The 17,700-nt window shown below is 36.0% G+C and overlaps 1 protein-coding gene across 10 annotated transcripts in view; it reads right to left on the reverse strand.

Annotated features, from left to right (window-relative positions):
• The window catches only part of LOC108030804 (B-cell receptor CD22), an 87,725-nt gene that overhangs the window by 28,416 nt on the left and 41,609 nt on the right, over positions 1-17,700 (reverse strand). For 9 of the 10 annotated variants that reach the window (XR_007763785.1, XM_050886586.1, XM_050886587.1 and 6 more), the window contains exons 8-20: positions 15,881-15,979; positions 15,660-15,819; positions 12,243-12,354; positions 9,822-10,003; positions 9,578-9,753; positions 6,947-7,078; positions 6,756-6,871; positions 5,948-6,332; positions 3,696-3,825; positions 3,533-3,628; positions 3,318-3,476; positions 3,164-3,246; positions 668-854 (exon numbers count right to left, since the gene is read on the reverse strand). Coding sequence is in view for 8 of the 10 variants with exons in the window: in XM_050886586.1 (XP_050742543.1) it covers positions 668-854; positions 3,164-3,246; positions 3,318-3,476; positions 3,533-3,628; positions 3,696-3,825; positions 5,948-6,332; positions 6,756-6,871; positions 6,947-7,078; positions 9,578-9,753; positions 9,822-10,003; positions 12,243-12,354; positions 15,660-15,819; positions 15,881-15,979 (2,017 nt within the window). In the remaining 2 variants the exon portion in view is untranslated. Of the gene's footprint in view, positions 1-667; positions 855-3,163; positions 3,247-3,317; positions 3,477-3,532; positions 3,629-3,695; positions 3,826-5,947; positions 6,872-6,946; positions 7,079-9,577; positions 9,754-9,821; positions 10,004-12,242; positions 12,355-15,659; positions 15,820-15,880; positions 15,980-17,700 lie in introns of all 10 variants that reach the window. The other variant, XR_006368512.2, reaches the window with a different exon arrangement.

A 17,700-nucleotide genomic window follows, 5' to 3' on the forward strand; every position in this document is an offset into this window, starting at 1 on the left:
TTAAAAAAAATAAAGACTAGCGTCACTAGACGAGTCGATCTAGCCATGTCCGTCTATCCATCTATCAGTCCGTTCTACGCTAACTCTCAGTTTTGAAGCTATCGGCCTAAAACTTTCCCAAATTTTTTTTTTAATTTTTTCCCCGATAGTTCCTATGGGAGCTATAAGATATAGTTGTCCGATCCGGCTGGTTCCGATTTATATACTACCTGCAACAGAAAGAAGACTTTTGGGAAAGTTTCGGCCCGATAGCTTTAAAACTGAAAGACTAGTTTGCGTAGAAACGGACGAACAGACGGACAGACGAACATGGCTAGACCGACTCGTCTTGTAACGGTGATCAAGAATATGTATACTTTATGGGGTCGGAAACGTCTCCTTCACTGCGTTGCAAACTTCTGACTGAAATCATTATACCCTCTGCAAGGAAATAATTTTTTTTAAGGTCACTGAAGTCAGCAACAATCCTTTTTCTGGTGATCTAGTAACAAGATGATTGGCTAAAAACGGTTTTTGATAAAAATTTGTGAAATGAGTAACCAGTATCTAATAGCATATATGTACTAGCGAGGCATTCGACGAAAGCGTTCTTTCTTGTTTTTTATAAAATGTTAGTGCTGTACAAAACTCACTTGTTGCATAGCAAGTTATAGCAATATATACATACCAGCTACTTCAATTTCACAAAATGTTCCAGGACCAATTGTATTATTCGCCACACATCTATATGTTCTGGAAATTGCATAATCCGCTTGCAATACGTAAAAACTTTTTTCAGAAAATGATTTTTTGTCACCGCTTCCCAAATCTTCAACCGTTTCATTGTCTGCTTTTATTGTCCAAGAGAAATCACTCTGCAAGATATATAAAAACATCAATTATTTAATTATTTATTTAAGATTTATAAATGAGGTATTGTTTATACATTGCAGTTTATGGTATGTTTGTTTTTAATTAATTTAAAAATTAACAGAGCAGGAAAAGAGGAAAAAATATTACTATATTGTAATAAATTATAAAAGTAAGGCATCGAAAACAAGCATTAATTTTGTTTTGAAGTCAAAAAATATACCTTTTAAGCCCGAAATGATCAAAATGTTTTAATTTTTTTATCGCGAAAAATATTATTTTGCTTAAAAGTATTACTTAAACTTATAGCAGCCCTTCTAAGCGGAACAAAACAACAAACGAATAACAAGGAAGAAAGCTATAGTCGCGACTAGTCGGTCAATAAACCTGTTAGTAAAAAGGAAATGGAGATATACATATAAGCAGCACAGCGATATTGTAAAACGTCACCCTCCCGCTATTTAAATATATGGTAATGTGGGCGGCAGACAGATTTAAGCGTTTTGGTAATTTTTGGATATTAAAGTGGTTTGCCAAACTGTTTTTAGGTCTACCGATAGGTATTGATAAGACTAATAACAGTGAAACGAACTTGCGCTGCGCATGAAGTTCACTGATCAGCAGGCACAGTCCCACTTGCTCTTATAGTGTCCAATATCTCAGCATTCATACGGACAGACGCACAAAGGGACAGAAGGGTGGCAATCCTGATCAAGAATATATACTTTAAGGGGTCAGAAACGCTTCTTCAACCTGTTACATACTCTGCGAGCAACGGGTATACAAATACTTACGGCGTTAAAGTGTTAGAAACCAGCAAGCATTATTTAAAAAATAAGAAAGGAAGTTAACTTCGTCAAGCCGAAGTTTGTATACCCTTGCAGTTATAAAAAATAATCAATAATTTTATTAAATTGAATTCGAAATTCTTAAAAATATAAAATTGCATATTCCCAATATTATAAGATAATATGTCCAAAAGCCCCAAAGCTATAATTTGTTTCACATTATTTCCCACCAATTATCCGATCGTTCCTATGCCAGCTATATGATATAGTCGTCCGATTTTGATAAAATTTAATTCGAAATTCAGAACTAATTAAAAAATGTTATACCCAAGCTTAGAAAGGTATATGTTTAAAAACACGAAAGATATAATTTTTTTTAAATTTTTTCCCCGATAGTTCCTATGGGAGTTATAAGATATAGTTGTCAGATCCGGCTTATATACTACCTGCAACAGAAAGAAGACTTTTGGGAAAGTTTCAGCCCGATAGCTTTAAAACTGAAAGACTAGTTTGCGTAAAAACGGACGGACAGACGAACATGGCTAGACCGACTCGACTTGTGACGCTGATCAAGAATATATAAACGTCTCCTTCACTGCGTTGCAAACTTCTGACTGAAATTATTATACCCTCTGCAAACTTAATAAAATATTTGGACCTTTACTTATGAAAAATTAATTTTTACCTGTCTTACTTTCGATAAATGTTGTTGTTTAAATAGTCTTTAATTCAACAGTTTGAGGAAAATTGAGAATTTTATTTGCTGTAAAGTTCAAACCCGTTTTTACCACATGGGTTAGTTTTAGATGGCAGTGGAGGAGAGTTAAATTATAATCTAATATTAGATTAAAATCTGTAACTATTTGGCAACCCTTTAAACTAAAGCTAATGAATAGTTTAACAATATAATATAATACTGTTTCTAGTGTTGCATAACGTGGATCCTAAGCAGTGTATTCTATATAATGATATCAGCTATATACATATAATGATTTCAGTCAGAAGCTTGAAGCATTGAAGAAGACGTTTCCGATTACACAAAGTATATATATTCTTGATCAGCATCACTAGACGAGTCGATCTAGCCATTTCCGTCTGTCCGTCCGTTAATAAAAATAGGACGACTCTAAGATATATATTTTTTTAATATTTTTTCTCAATATCAAGCTAGCAACAATCCTTAAGAAGTTTACATGGTGTTACTAACGTTGATTATTTCTCTTAACTGCAGGGGTATACAAACTTCGGCTTGCCGAACTTAACTCCCTTACTTGGTCATTTTCTTCTTTTCATGAAAAAGGAGAAGGCGGTTTTTTTTCAATAAATCTATAGATAATAAACACCTGTTTTTTAGCTTGTATTGTTCGGCAGCTGAAATTGTAGAACCACCCACAATCACATTATTAACGTTGTTTTAAAATTTTCGCTTAGAAAGACATGCGAAATAAGCAAAATCACAGGACAATTTTAATGTTAAACCTAAATAAAAAATACTTTGTATTGTTCCGCTTAATTTCTAAACTCACCTCTACAGGATTTCCATAAGCAGTGCAAATAAGCGTGTCCTGATCATCAATTTCTCGCCTCTCGATTTCGCAACGCGGTTTAACTATAATTAGGGAATTAATGGAGAAAAATAGTATGGACGTAAAGTTTACCTTTCAAAGCCATTATACTTACATTGCACTTCGATTACGGTTTTAGCTATACTGTTGCCATGCTTGTTATAGCTAAGACAGGTATAGGTGCCATTATTAGTTCTTTTCATTGACTTATTAATAATTAATGCATTTCCATTAGCTATTGTTTCATTTTTAAACAGCCACTTATAAGAAGGTTCTGTAGATATGACACATTATTAAAAAATACATATATGTACAAAATTGAAAAATTACCAGGATTAGCTCGGGCTTTACATATCACACGTCCTGGTATAGTATCTTCTTGGACATACACAATGTTCTCCGAAACCGTAACGTTGTCAGGAGCGTCTAATAGAAAGTTGTAAGATAGTAAAGATAGATATGCTAATGATTAAGCATAATTAGTTACTCTTACATTCAATGCCAAAATAGGTGCGACTTCTGATGCTTGTGCCAACTGAATTGCCTGTTGATACGCATGTATAGTTCGCATTATCAGCCTCGATATCGAATTTGCCTAACGGCCAACTTGGCATATTAAAGTGCTGAAATCATTCGAAAAGTCGGAAAACCTTAGACATTAAAAACAAAATTCTGCAGAATTTATTAAAACCTCTTGTCCCTGTAGTATGAAAATAAATATTGAGTTCGTTAAATAGTATTGACCTTTTTTTAAATACTTTTTTTGTTTAATAGTACGAGAAGGGTTAAAAGATTATATTTCGACCCATTGTCTATGCAGAGTATCCATGTCTTTATGTTATGTATTTTTCTATCTTTCTTTGTCTGTTCTCCCTAATGTTAGATAATTTCGATAAGAAATTGCAATCTGCATTGAAAGTTATGAAAAACTTGCACGCGTCCACTATACCGCTTATTAATTGAAATCGAACCAGTGCTCTCATTGTTTAGATTAAACCCGGACAGATGAACTAGGAAAAAGGAGGAACGCTAAAGTCGAGTGTCTCGACTATCAGATATCCGAGGGAGGGAATTGAAGCCATATAAGCAGCAAAGCGATTTTGTAAATCGCCACCTACCAGCTATTTCAATATATGGTACTGTGGGATGCAAACATATTTAAGCGTTTTAGCCATTTGTGGGCATGTTAACTGCGGCCGCTAAAGTTTTGGGCTGTTTGCGGGCGTAATGGTGGGCGTTTTTTAGCTCAAACAATAGGTATCGACGGAAACAACACAATTCAGTTAAATTGTATTTCTAACATAAAAGCTATGGGCAAATTGTGAGCTTTAATTTGGTTATGGCACCAAGCAACGAACTGGCTCTACGCAGAAAGTTTAGAAATCTGCATGTCAAGTCCCACTCCTCTAGCTTTTATAGTTTTCGATAACTCAGCGTTTATACGGACGGACGGACATACTGATAGCTAGATCGATTTTCGCCCACAATCCGCGAAAATCTGTAGCGCCTACAGTTTTTATGATAGGAACAAAATTTTAACCGAAATGTATTTTTATCACATCAATGCCTATCAGCTCACCAAAAAAGGTGCCACCCCCACTCTAACGCCCACAAATGGACAAAACACTTAAATCTGTCTGCCGCCCCCATAACATCTACTGAAAAAGCCGGTAGGTGGCGCCCTAAAATATTGCTTTTCTGCTTATATATCTTCATTATCCTTTTGCTCCCTTAAGCTTAGCTACGTGTATCTGATAGTCGAGGAACTCGACTATAGCGTTCTTCCTTGTTATACCTTTGCAGAGGGTATAATAATTTCAGTCAGAAGTTTGCAAAACAAAAAAAAGTTTGCATACTGTATATATATTCTTGATCAGCATCACTGACGAGTCGATCTAGTCATATCTGTCTGGCCGCCTGTCCGTCTGACCGTCTGTCCGTCCGTTCCTACGCAAACTAGTCTCTCAGTTTTAAAGTTATCGGGCCAATAGTCTTCTTTCTATTGCAGGTAGTATATAAGTCGGAACCAGCCGGATCGGACAATTATATCTTATTGCCTATATCTCACATAGAAACTATCGGGGAAAAATTAAACAAAAAATTATATCTTCGGTGTTTTTTAACACATAATCTCCTACGCTTGGAAATAACATTTTTTAATTGGTTTTGAATTTCGAATTAAATTTTATCAAAATCGGACGACTATATCATATAGCTGTCATAGGAACGATACGAAAATAATATGAAACAAATTATAGCTTTGGGGCTTTTCGACATATTATCTTTCAATATTTGGAATATAATTTTTTATATTTTAAAGAATTTCGAATTCAATTTAATAAAAATTGGACTACTCCAACATATAGATATAAAAAAATGGTCTGAAAAAAGAGTGAAATATTTTTATTTAATTTGTATTAGAAAATCCCTTGTCATCTAAAAAGGAAATAAATTATTATATTGTTGTTATCATTACACTCGATCTGCTCACTACAGCTCTATATACTGTGTAAGCAAAGGAAGGTATGTAAGCTTAAAATTTAACGTGCCGATTTTGATTAAAGACAAAATTTCCCATTTTTACAGTGTAAAGGAAGTTGACCCCAAATACGACACAAGGTTGAAATTTTTGTTGGGACAAATCTATCCACAATTTTTAAATTTTTAATTTTGTTGATAAAGGTGTTTTCAAATTCGGTTGATTTTACAAAATGTCTGTTAAATGCACCAGTGTATTTTACTTACCAAAACTGACAGCATGCTTTCAAAATCACCTGTGGCGGGGGATGCCTCCATGTATTTTTCCTTAACAAAATAACGAGTATCGTTTTTTTCTATTGGCTCACCGTCCTTCTGCCATGATATCTCACAGCGCGGAACGCACTCAATTCGACATGTCAAAGTTGCATTGGGCGATGAGTGCAATACTCCCGTGTAAGGCGGCAAGTTTTTAATGAAAAATGGAGGTGCGTGCACTTCCAAGTTTACTGTAGCCATAACTCCTTTGCCGCCTTCATTGTATGCGTAACAAGAATAATTCGTCCGACTGTCTAGACCAACCGGCTCCACTGTCCAGTCCTTCGTCACTATGTCTTGCAGAGGACCCCGACCGCCACGCAGCCAACGATATCTGTTGGGTTTCGAAACTATTTGAGCAACAAACGAAAATTTGCCCATTTTTCTGTAAAGGGCATAGGACGATGCGGAGGCAAGCGAATTATTTTTTTGATGTACCCCCGTGTAAAGAGTTAAAAATTGCGATTGTAGCATGTTCGTGGTGAGCGTGAGTAATGTACAATGGGAATAGTTTAAATATAAATCAATTAGAGCATGAGTTTCTTTATTTTCGTGAGCCAAGTGAGATGCGCTGGCTTCTAATGATATTTGTGATGATGCATTGAAGTGGAGTGGTTTTTGGTTTCTATTTAGCAGCAGCGCTTCGAAAGCAATGCCGACTTCATGCGGTTGCAATGCTTGGACGGTATGGAAATCAATAAATGGTGCGTGTTGGGATTTTGTCTGTTCGTGATTCTGGTTGGCCTGTTCTACAAACCTATTTGTGTCTGGATATCCAGGATCATCAACTGAGCACGAGAAAGTCACGCTCTTTTTTTTCACTGCGACCAACGGAAAATGAGTAAGTGTTGAAGGTCCTGGTTCGTAATGTACCTAATAAAAATATAAATTGGAAAGATAATTTACAACGAAATTAAAATGAATAAACTGATTTTTATTTAAACCAACCATAAGTTCCTTATCCTCACTGCGCGGACCCCAGCCAGCAGAATTGAATCCCTCACAGGAATAATTGTAGAAGAAGCCACGCCCAATACTCTCCAGCAAAAGTTTGCTTGGATCTATGTGGCATAAATCTTCCTAAAAATATATAAAATTATATTTATAGTTAAATTTAAAATAAAAAGATCTATACGAGTGCCTCGACTATCAATAAGATATAAGATATATAAGCAGTAAAGAAATATTCTAAAGAGCAACCACCGGATTTTTTGGTATATGTTATGTGGGCGGCAGACAGTTTTAACCGTTTTAGCCGTTTGGGGGTGTTAGAGTATGCGTGGCAAATTTTTTTTTTAAGTCAATCGAAAGGTTTTAATGAGACAAATACGTTTTATCAAAACAAAATTTTCTAGCATGACAATTGTGGCCACCACAGGCGACTAGTACAGCCAAACTTGAAATGCAGGCTTCAAGCGCAAGTTTGTTTCAGCGTGGAGCAATGCCCAGTCTTACGTCTACAATCCGCTTAAATCTGTAGCGCCTACAGTTTTCATGAAAGAAATAAAATTTTAACTGAAATGAGTTTGTCTCATAAATACCTATCGACTGACTGAATGGCTTACTTCTTACTTACTTTTGACTGAAATCAATATACCCTCTCCAAGGGGATAAATACAATAGTCGATCTCAAACTGTCTAAAAATTTCATTCTTAATAAGCATCAATGAATCACACTAAGCAAAAATTTGCTGCCATCAAACTAAAAAAAAAAATTGTTCATAGTTTTTACGCCACAAAAAAATGTTTACTGATATGTATTTCTCTCGTCCACGACCACCATACATTAAAAACGCTGATAGGTGGCCCGCTTTGGTGCTTCTATATATCCATCTCGCACGCACTTTCCCTAGCTAAGTAATGAGTATCAGATAGTCGATGACATCGACTTCAGCGTTCTCTCGTCTCAATGTAATTAACATTGCTCTAAGATTGACTAATGCTAACAGCATTCTTTGGAGCGATGAGAAAGACCATCTCATTGTAATGAGCTTTTGAAAATTGCCTTTAGGATTAAAAATATGGTTTTATTGTTTTCGCCTAATTATGCGTAATACTCTCCTGTTAGAGCATTTTAAAGCAATGATTTCAAAATGTAAGCGTTTTATAACGTTTTTCGGAAATAGCTCAAATGCTATCTCGAAGTTTATATCTGATTCTTCCTACGGACTGATACAGGAAGCGTCGACATGGAAAAGGTGCGTCAAAATTATAAGCAGGATGATAAAAGTTAAAAACGCTTTTTTTGGAGACCAAAAAGGCACATCTGCTAGCAGCAGAGGAAACAATAGTTGTTAAGATATCAAACTACTAAATGAGATATTTGATGCAGCAATGAACCAGATTTCTGCACCCAAAAAAATCGTCATCAATATGCCATTTAGGTGTCAATGTATACTGTTGACGGTCGAAAAATCTTTGATCCTGAGGGTTAGTGGTTCAAATACTCCCCGTGACAAATTTAGTTGTTTAGTTGTTTTTATGTGAAGTATGAAATTATTTGACCGAAAGTTTGTTATTACAATTATAGGAAAATATTAGATATTATTCTTAAATACTTAAAGCGCACTCTGCTTCGACGTGTAGTTGAACCTGGGACCTTTAGCATCGGAGACAGGCGCCTCATCAGCAGGTCTATCGCACAATGTTTTTCGCGAGCGTTAAGTTCTAATGCCATGAAAACCGATACTTAAGCAAAATTGAAGACTCGCATAATCGAAAAAAGCTTTAATCGGCTTCGAAGTAATATTTAGGGTCGAATAGGATTTTTTATGCAATATAGTATACATTTGACATTACTTAGGTTCAAATTGATCCCAAAAAATTGATCCTAGGTGTAATGTCATTTTCAACCACACTTGTGAATTTGATACTCAAAGCCTTTTTTTTGGGTGTGGTATAACTTATGCCATAGTATTATTAAAAATTGCATAATATTAGCAAATTAACAAACGCCTATTTACGTACGTGCAACGAAAAGTGACCAAAATCTTTAAAATTTAAAAAGAGAGGTATCTAGTCAGTATAGCAAGCTAAGCTGTGAAAGTCCAAAGTCTTGAATACAGTTACAAATGTAACACAACATCCATAAGACGCAGCAACTGTTTTTTTCTTTATGAATACTAAGTTAGCCAAAAGCGGATTCCCTTATTTTACTTTGGAAAAATCCACAAGCTTGTCTAAATTTCTGTCCGCTGTGCTACTAAAAGGTTATTTCATTATTTTAAACATTATATCATTATTATTATTATTATTTTAATTTAAACATTATATCATGTCCGTCCGTATGAGCGTTAAGATATCGGAAACTAAGCAAACTAGAATGTTGGGAAGCAAACAGATCTCTCAGCAGCTTAAGTTTCTGCCACCTAAGTTACACGCCCACTATAATGCCCATAAATGCTTTCTACGCTGAAATCTGCCATTGGTTTTTGCTGGCCAAATCAATTTTTAACAACCTTTATCGTGGCTAGATCAAATGGGCTGCAGACCCTTTAGAATGTACATAATTAATAGGAAGGGTTGGAAACGCCATTATGTGAGGGGTAACTTTCATGTTTTTAGGTAACGAAAACTTACTCTGGTTTCTTCACAGTCTGGCAGCTCTTTAAGGAGCGTAGAGTTGGCGTACCACCTTACTTTGGTAAGAGCTAGGGGATTAGCATCTAATACATTGCAAAAAAGGGTGACATTTGATTCATCACTTTCCTTTACGGGTCCCTCTGGTATCATTAGAATCTCGACGCTTGGGACGTCTAGAATAAAAATATAAATTATATTCATTTTTCTTTACAATTTGTACCTAAATGTAGGCATATCTTACAGTGCACGTCAAGATTAATTTTTTGATCAGAAATTCCTTTTCCGATAGTATTTGACAATTGACAAGAATAATTTCCGATGTCATCTCTTTCTGTTGATTTAATAACGAGAGCCACATTTTCAGAATTACCGCCGTTATAATGACTCGTGTCATTTACATTTACTAGATCATCATTGCGGTACCTGAAAAGGAAGCATATATTCATTTTAATAATAAATCAATAACAAATATTATTGGAAGGCATTATTTTCGTGATCAGGATCACGAGCCGAGTTGATATAGCCAGGTCCGTCTGTCCATTCGTTCGTATAAAACTACAAGAGTTAGAGCAGTGGGACTTCTTATGCAGATTTCCAAGCTCATTGTTAGATATATAATGATTTAAGATAAGAGAAATGTAATTTCGTGTTAGTCTGCATGGACTGGCTAACCTAGTCGATGCTATCAATTTCACCTTGAATGAGGTTATAAGTAAAGACAGAATACTGTGGTTGGCTGAGGGCGGTAAGGTTATAAGGAGTAATCTTAAAATGAGGTTTGCATCTTAGCTTTGGCGCCTTAAAGCAATTAGCGATAAGTTCTTCTGTACCGATTCGATATGATCAAAATTAATTCCGTGTTGTAGACTCCAGACGGAAGATCAGAGTTATTCTATCCAATGAGCCCTATCTCAGCGTGTTGTGCCAATTGAGGATTGACACGACAGAAAGTCAGTACCTTCCACTTGGAGCCATTTAAATCCAATAAATTTTTGGAGCACCATGTTTAAAAATGAATTTTATCGGATTTTAAGTCGAACTGGCAAGACGTATCCTTGTATCCATTGCACTACTGGGAAATCTTGATTCAACAGGTCTTTTGCTTCTACGTGAATTCTACGTAAAGTGCAGGCCTGAAATCTGCAGAACATATGTTTGAAAGAAGTTCGTTTGAAGAATAGAAATTTTTCACGGTAATACTTATGACCATTGCTTTATGTCGATTATAGTCCATAACCTCAGAGGTCATTTGGTTAGGGGAAAGCCATGAAACAAATATTTGTTTTTTTGGCACAACTACTAATAGAGGTTTTGGTGCGGCAGATTGTGATTCTGTAAAACCCACTTGTGCCGGCAGAATAGGATCAGAATTATCAGAAGGCCTGCAAGTACTTAATGAAGGATGAAATGTTGAGTTGGTTGCAGGCAATTCAGATTGTAGGTCATCTATATATCTACTGTGGTCGACCGTTGCTCCGTGAACGCTCTGATCGTCCGGAGGTAGCGGATGCCTACTTTTTGGATTTAATACGCTTTGAAGCACTAACACAAAACTATCTCTAGCTACGCCGAAGCTATTCATTACACCATTTAAGCCACCTTAACTTTGGCGAATAAAAGACCGCATTTCATACAGAGCTACTGGCTCTGAAAAGATGTCTCTTTGGGTACTTGTGTATTATAAGACAGATTTTTTACCCGACACAATTTCTGTTCACTTTTAGGATGCATAAGAAAATTATAGAAAAAAGTTAAGGAAATCGTGGTTATCGTGGTTAAATGTATACGCTGGATGTGATCCGGAAGAAAAAAAAATCGAACAAAGTTTATTGCAAGTTTTGCAAATGTGGTCAAATTCGAAACTTTATCAAATCAAACAAAAACACCTTATTCTGTCCGCTTCAGCCAAATATTTAAGTTTCTCGCATTAATTTTATTTTATTGAAGCGTGCCGAATAAGAACATTTTAGAAAGTATATTTATTTAGTCGAATAAACTAGTATTATTCGTCACAAAAGTCGATATCAGAACTTTTCTACGTTGATGGCGCGCAATCGCCACGACCCCTTACCTCGTTAAGAGGTGTTTTTATTTGATATCAGAAGTTTTGGTTATACCATTGCATAATAATATCTTCATTGAGAAGTTTGCTACACAGTGAAGAAGACGTTTTCGAACCCATAAAGTATATATATTCTTGATCTGCATCATAGGACGAGCCGTTTCTAAGCAAACTCATCTCTCAGTTTTGAAGTTTTCAGAATAAAACCTTCCCAAAACCATTTTAAAAATTTAAAAAGAAAATACATTGTTAGTGTCTCTCTTAATATTAACTTCTACTTTTGGGAATATCATTCTTTTATTACTTTAAATAAAATGTTTAAAAATCAGACGACTTATACTACAGCTGCAATAGGAACGATCGGCTAATTATTGTCAAAATAATACAAATGCCGTTAATTTTCATTTTCGGCAAGCACATACAGTAGTAAATTAAAATGAGACGGAATCTTACTATTTATGAAGTTATTTGTTATTTGTTCTTAAACGGCTCCGTACTGCATATCCACTGTCCGTCCACAGTGATAAAACGTCAGCATCCATTATAACTACTTTTGGATGCCACAAACAAAAAAAAATAATGATATCAAAATTTACTTACCATTCAACTTTGGTTAGAGATGCAGGATTCGCAACATATTCACAATTAAGAAGAACTACTTCACCTGTTTTGGTAATTATATCAGATGGACTGACTTTGACAACGGGGGGATCTATTTAAGAATAAAGCCAAATGTCATTAGGTTAAACTCGCATTATTATTATATTATATCATTAAGATGTAATTTAAACATAACAATACTATGTGTTTATGAATTCTTAAAGGCTTGCAAGTTAATTTACCCCTTCATTAGTGCATTCTGACGGATTTTTAAGCACGTGGATATTTTCTATTGACTTTGAATAAACGTTTAAGTATTAAACAATAAGGGAGTTTAAAGTACTATTAGGCTTTTGGTATCATTCTTGCCATGTCATAATTAACTATGTCCATCCGTCTGTCCTTGTGAACGCTGAACTGTCGGAATCTATAAAAACTTTAGGGTTCCGATTAAGAGACACTAATAATGTATTGGTTTCGTCAATGCGTATTGATTGACTCCAAAAAAGTTTGCCACGCAAGTAAGCTGAGTAACGGGCATCATAAATAAGAACATGCTCCGCCTAATTTAAGCAATGGTTTAATCCCAATCCGTATCATTGGCTGGATATTGAAGTTATTCATATGTTCAGCCTGGCCATTAACTCGAGCCGTTCGACTGCCGTTTGCTGAATTGCACTCTCAATAAAATTGGCATTAGGTTAAACTCGTGAGTGAAAAATGCAGTAAGTGACTTGCTTTTCTAGCCCATTGGAATCTGGTTATATTCGGAAGTCATCTCCAGAGTTGTTAAGTTCGAATTTCCAAAAATTTTTGCTAATTGTTCGCCTATAATTAGCACTGGATTTCGGCCCTTAACAGTGACTGCTTTGGGAGCTCTGTAGTCAATGCACAATCGACTTTCTGATTTGTTGGCTAGCATTATCGAGTCTAAAATCCCAATCGGAACGTAGTTCTTATCTCAGAGTAAATCTATGCCCATGGCAACGTCGTATATGCCATGGGGTACAATGGGGTACAATGTGAACGCGTGCAATTTCGCTGCAATCTGTTTTTACCAAGGTAAGGTATACATTCCTTAGTATCCACTATTGATCCACCAAAACCTTGCAAAGTTTTACCGATTTCTGTTGAATTGACCCATCTGGAACAGCCCCTAATAAGCTAATAAGCTTTTGATCTCTGCCAGTATCGACGAAGAGTTTTACTCTGTTCATCACTGAATCGCTTTCATTTTAGCTGCCGCGTCTACTTAAGCAGCTGATGATACCTTAACCAACGATAATATATACTACAACCACGCAACGGACATACAACGTATTTTTTGTGCGGATTTCAGATATGGAGTATCGATTTTCCTAGAGTGCGCTGTCTGTGTAAGACTCGTTCGCTGTTTTTGTCCATGTCTAATTTTTTAACCAATTAATTAAACAATGTGTTGAACAAAGATCGATATTTATATACAATCCATGTTTCAACAGCAAGAACAGCAACAAGTCAATATTTTTATACTCATCCAACTACGTCAAATATCGTTCTCTCAAGAATTAATCTTTTTTACTTTCTAAAGCTTCAATAGGTAAATCTAAGAAAAAGAATTTAAAACTGGCCTTCATATTTACACATACACAATGAGACATACCATTGGCCGTTACTTTCTCGAAAAGACCTCTTTCTACTGCCCCTTTCCGCAATTCAATGGTGCTGCTGCAGCCCGAGTTAAGCTACATGATTTCTTAGCAAATCTTTATAATTTATTGCCTAACACTAAAACAAAACACTAAACATAGAAATATTAAAGTACACAAACAAATAAATCGTAGAACATAAACGGAACCTTAAATACAAGAAACAAGTGCCTCGACTATCAGATACCCGTTACTTAGCTTGAGGGAGCAAAATGAAAATGGAGATATATAAGCAGCATTGAATTATTAAAAAGCGCCACCTATCGGTATATGTTATGTGTGAGTCAGACAGTTTTAAGCGTTTTAGTAGTTTGGGGGCGTTAGAGTGGGCGTCGCAACATTTTATTAGGTCAATCGAAAGATTTTAATGAAACAAATGCATTTGGGCAAAAAAAAATTTCTGGCATGACAACTATGGCCACCACTGTTTTGTCCGGTTTGTGGGAGTTAAAGTGTGTGTGTCAATTTTTTTTGGGTCATGACGAATCCCTTTTACTCTACGAGTAACGCGTAAAAATACATTTAATTAACCAATTTTTTAAATCGTAATGAACCCTAGATTGCAGCCGCAAATCGCTTAATGCTGACTATATATAAGCCATTTGTGTATCTGCTAGAACGTAAACATAAAAAGTCATCGGCAACGGCCGAGATGAACTACCAGGCGTGCATGCGCGTCCACTAGCGAGCTTTGACGCCGCTGCTTATGTTTTGGAACATAGACTTAAAGAAAAATATATAAAAAGGGAGTGAACTTAATTAACTACACTTATGTCATATGTGGTAGGCGGGAATATTGATCCGCTGGATTTCAGAGCCCCAATTGGCGGGATTTTCCTGCTCTGGAGAACGCTGCTGCTGGAGGAAAATAAGCGATGCGGCCTTGCCGCTGCCGCTTTCGGATCAGTCGAACAGTCGTTTGGCGACTGTCGAGGTCGCTGTCGCTTGCAGCATCCCCGCAAAGCCCAAAATTAGCTGTAACTCCCCAAGTTAAGAGGAAATGCCTAACTCACCCTTTAAGCGTCCCTGCTGTTGCAAGGGGCTTGAAACACTCCTCACGGGACTTTAATTTAAATGCTTAGCTGCAAAGGGTGCCCTATTACTATTTCACTTTTTCCCACTGGCATTCACACTTGTAAATTCACGTGCTGTGAGCGGTTGCTGCCCCTGCTATTCCACCACTTCGCCATTCAGCCACCGAGCGGCGCGAAAACCTTTGCTTTTATTGTGCATTTCCCGGAGCAGTAAGAACGCAGCATGTTGTCTGCTTCTCCTAGATGTTCCCAAGATCCATATTGCTAAGATTCCGCAAAACGAAGCCATTCGGAGGTGCTGGTCTAAGCTAAACAAGTTTGCTGGTACATGCGCCCTTGTCATGGTATATTGTGGACAGTGAGAAAATATTGTTACTGAAATTTGCCTCATTTTTACCTATTGTTTGACCTAAAAAAAGTTTGCTGCGCCCACATTACTGCTGTTTACAATATCGTTTTGCTGCTTATACTCTTCCCTTCCCATCTCATACACTGAGTAACGGGTATCTGATAGTCGAGGCACTCGACTACAGCGTTCTTCCTTGTTTTAGAGTAAGAAGCATCTTTGCCTTTTCACAGTTTGCTTCCCTCCTTGTTAAATTTATTTCATTTCATTTCATTTTTTACCGTGAAACTAGATTACTGTTTTTTTTAAATAAAATATTTAATATAGTTTCTTTATTTTTAATACATACACAAAACTTCCAGTGTAAGTGCTGATGAAATCGGTTTTTCTCGATTGATTTGCAAGACAACATTTTCAGCTTCACATCGAAAGGCGCGATCATTTTCAAAGCGAGAGGCATTAAAAATGAGCTCTGATTGAGTATGATAAGTACCATCATTCTTTTCAAACTGTTGGAAAATCATTTTAGACTTAATAAAAAACTAAACGCTAAAAAAATTTTATTTTTACCGATTTAATCCGAATTTCAGTCAAGTCATTTTCACTGGGATTGATCACGGTAGTTGAATTATACCACGTAAGGTTAACAGCTGGTCGTGCGCCGTGAATCTGTTAGGAAATACAGAGTTTTAAACATTAATTGACATGATAATTTGTTATTAATATTAATTAAAACTTAGTTACTTATAGAGAAAAAATGTACACTATATTCATCGGAAAGAATGTAGGAAGGAAGAGTTTTTGACACTATAAAGTATATCCCGTTCATATAACAATTGTAAGACACATTGAGCTTTCGTGTTATCCCAGTAGTATATAAGCATGTGTCATTTAAAAAAATCAAATATCAACGAAACTTATAACTCCGTAGCTCTACCTCCTACCTCCAGAAGTAGGGCTCGTAATACTACCCTATTCCAGCTAGCAGCTTACCTTCGTTACCCCACCCACTCGTTACGTTATCCCGACGCGATCAGTGCTTATTATTCCCTTGTCAAAAGTTGTGACCCACAATTGTCTACCTTAGACGCAAGCATCGGTTATTAAGGTCGGCTAGATTAAAAAATACTTATTTAATAACGCAATAAATATAAAGATTTTATTTTTTATATAAGAAGTCTACCTCGGAAGGACTTTTGGAGTTGATCTCTCTCCAAAGAGCATATTCCAAATCATATTTAGTAACAATGTAGTTAATAACTATTTTAATATTAAGTTATAAATAACAATATAACAAAAAAATATATGGTAATTTTCAAATTAATTAAATTTTCAGAAAAGTTAGTTTCTCCTACACCTTTATGAGATGTAGCCTGCCTGCTAGTGTGACTATACGCTAGAACCAGTTCCAAAAAAAAAAAAAACGCGCTGGAAAAAATTTGTAACGATATTGGTTATTCTTTACAAGCCAAGCGAGATTCACATGTCAGAGGAAATTAGAACAAAAATCTTTTTTGGATTTTTTTCTTTGTTGTGCTTAAAACTCTGTGCCGCTGTCGACGTTAGCAGAGATGTCGGCACCGCGTAGAAGAACAGTGGTGTCATTTCTGCTTTTTTCCCGTCAGATTTGGATTTTTTTGAAGTCTGATTGCGGGAAAAATTTGAAAACAGCGGGCAGCGGGAATTCTGGATTTTTTTTCGAGTGTGAGCAGTTTTTTTTTTATTTTGTCCTTTACTCAACTTTTTAGTTGTTTTAATTCACAAAATTGAGCGGCAGTATAATGAAATTACGCTGGTGTAATGGAAAAATGCCGATAATACTGAAAAATTTTAGAATGAGGTTCTAAAATACCGGGATTCTAGCGGAAACGGCTGGTTCCATGAATTGGAATTAGTTTCGCTACAAATGCTTTCGCTGCCTTGGTCAGATGCCGAAGTCAAGCGAGTTTTTAGCCAAGTTAATTTGATTAAAACAAAACTTCGAAATGGCATGAACGTTAAAACATTAAATTCTATTTTAAGTATAAGGTAAATATATATATTTTTATACCCTTACAGAGGTTATAATTATTTCAGTCAGAAGTTTGCAACTCAGTGAAGGAGACGTTTCGGACCCCATAAAGTATATATATTCTTGATCACCGTCACTAGACGAGTCGATCTAGCCATGTCCGTCTGGCCGTCTACCCGTCGGTCCGTCCGTCTGTCCGTCCATTTCTACGCAAACTAGTCTTTCAGTTTTAAAGCTATCGGGCTGAAACTTTCCTTTTGCAGGCATAAGTCGGAACCAGCCGGATCGGATAACTACATATATCTTAGAGCGCCCATACGAACTATCGGTGAAAAAATTTTAAAAATTATATCTTTGGTGTTTTTTAATAAGTTCTGAA

Source organism: Drosophila biarmipes, chromosome 3L (genome assembly GCF_025231255.1).
Source record: "Drosophila biarmipes strain raj3 chromosome 3L, RU_DBia_V1.1, whole genome shotgun sequence".
Taxonomy (NCBI): domain Eukaryota; kingdom Metazoa; phylum Arthropoda; class Insecta; order Diptera; family Drosophilidae; genus Drosophila; species Drosophila biarmipes.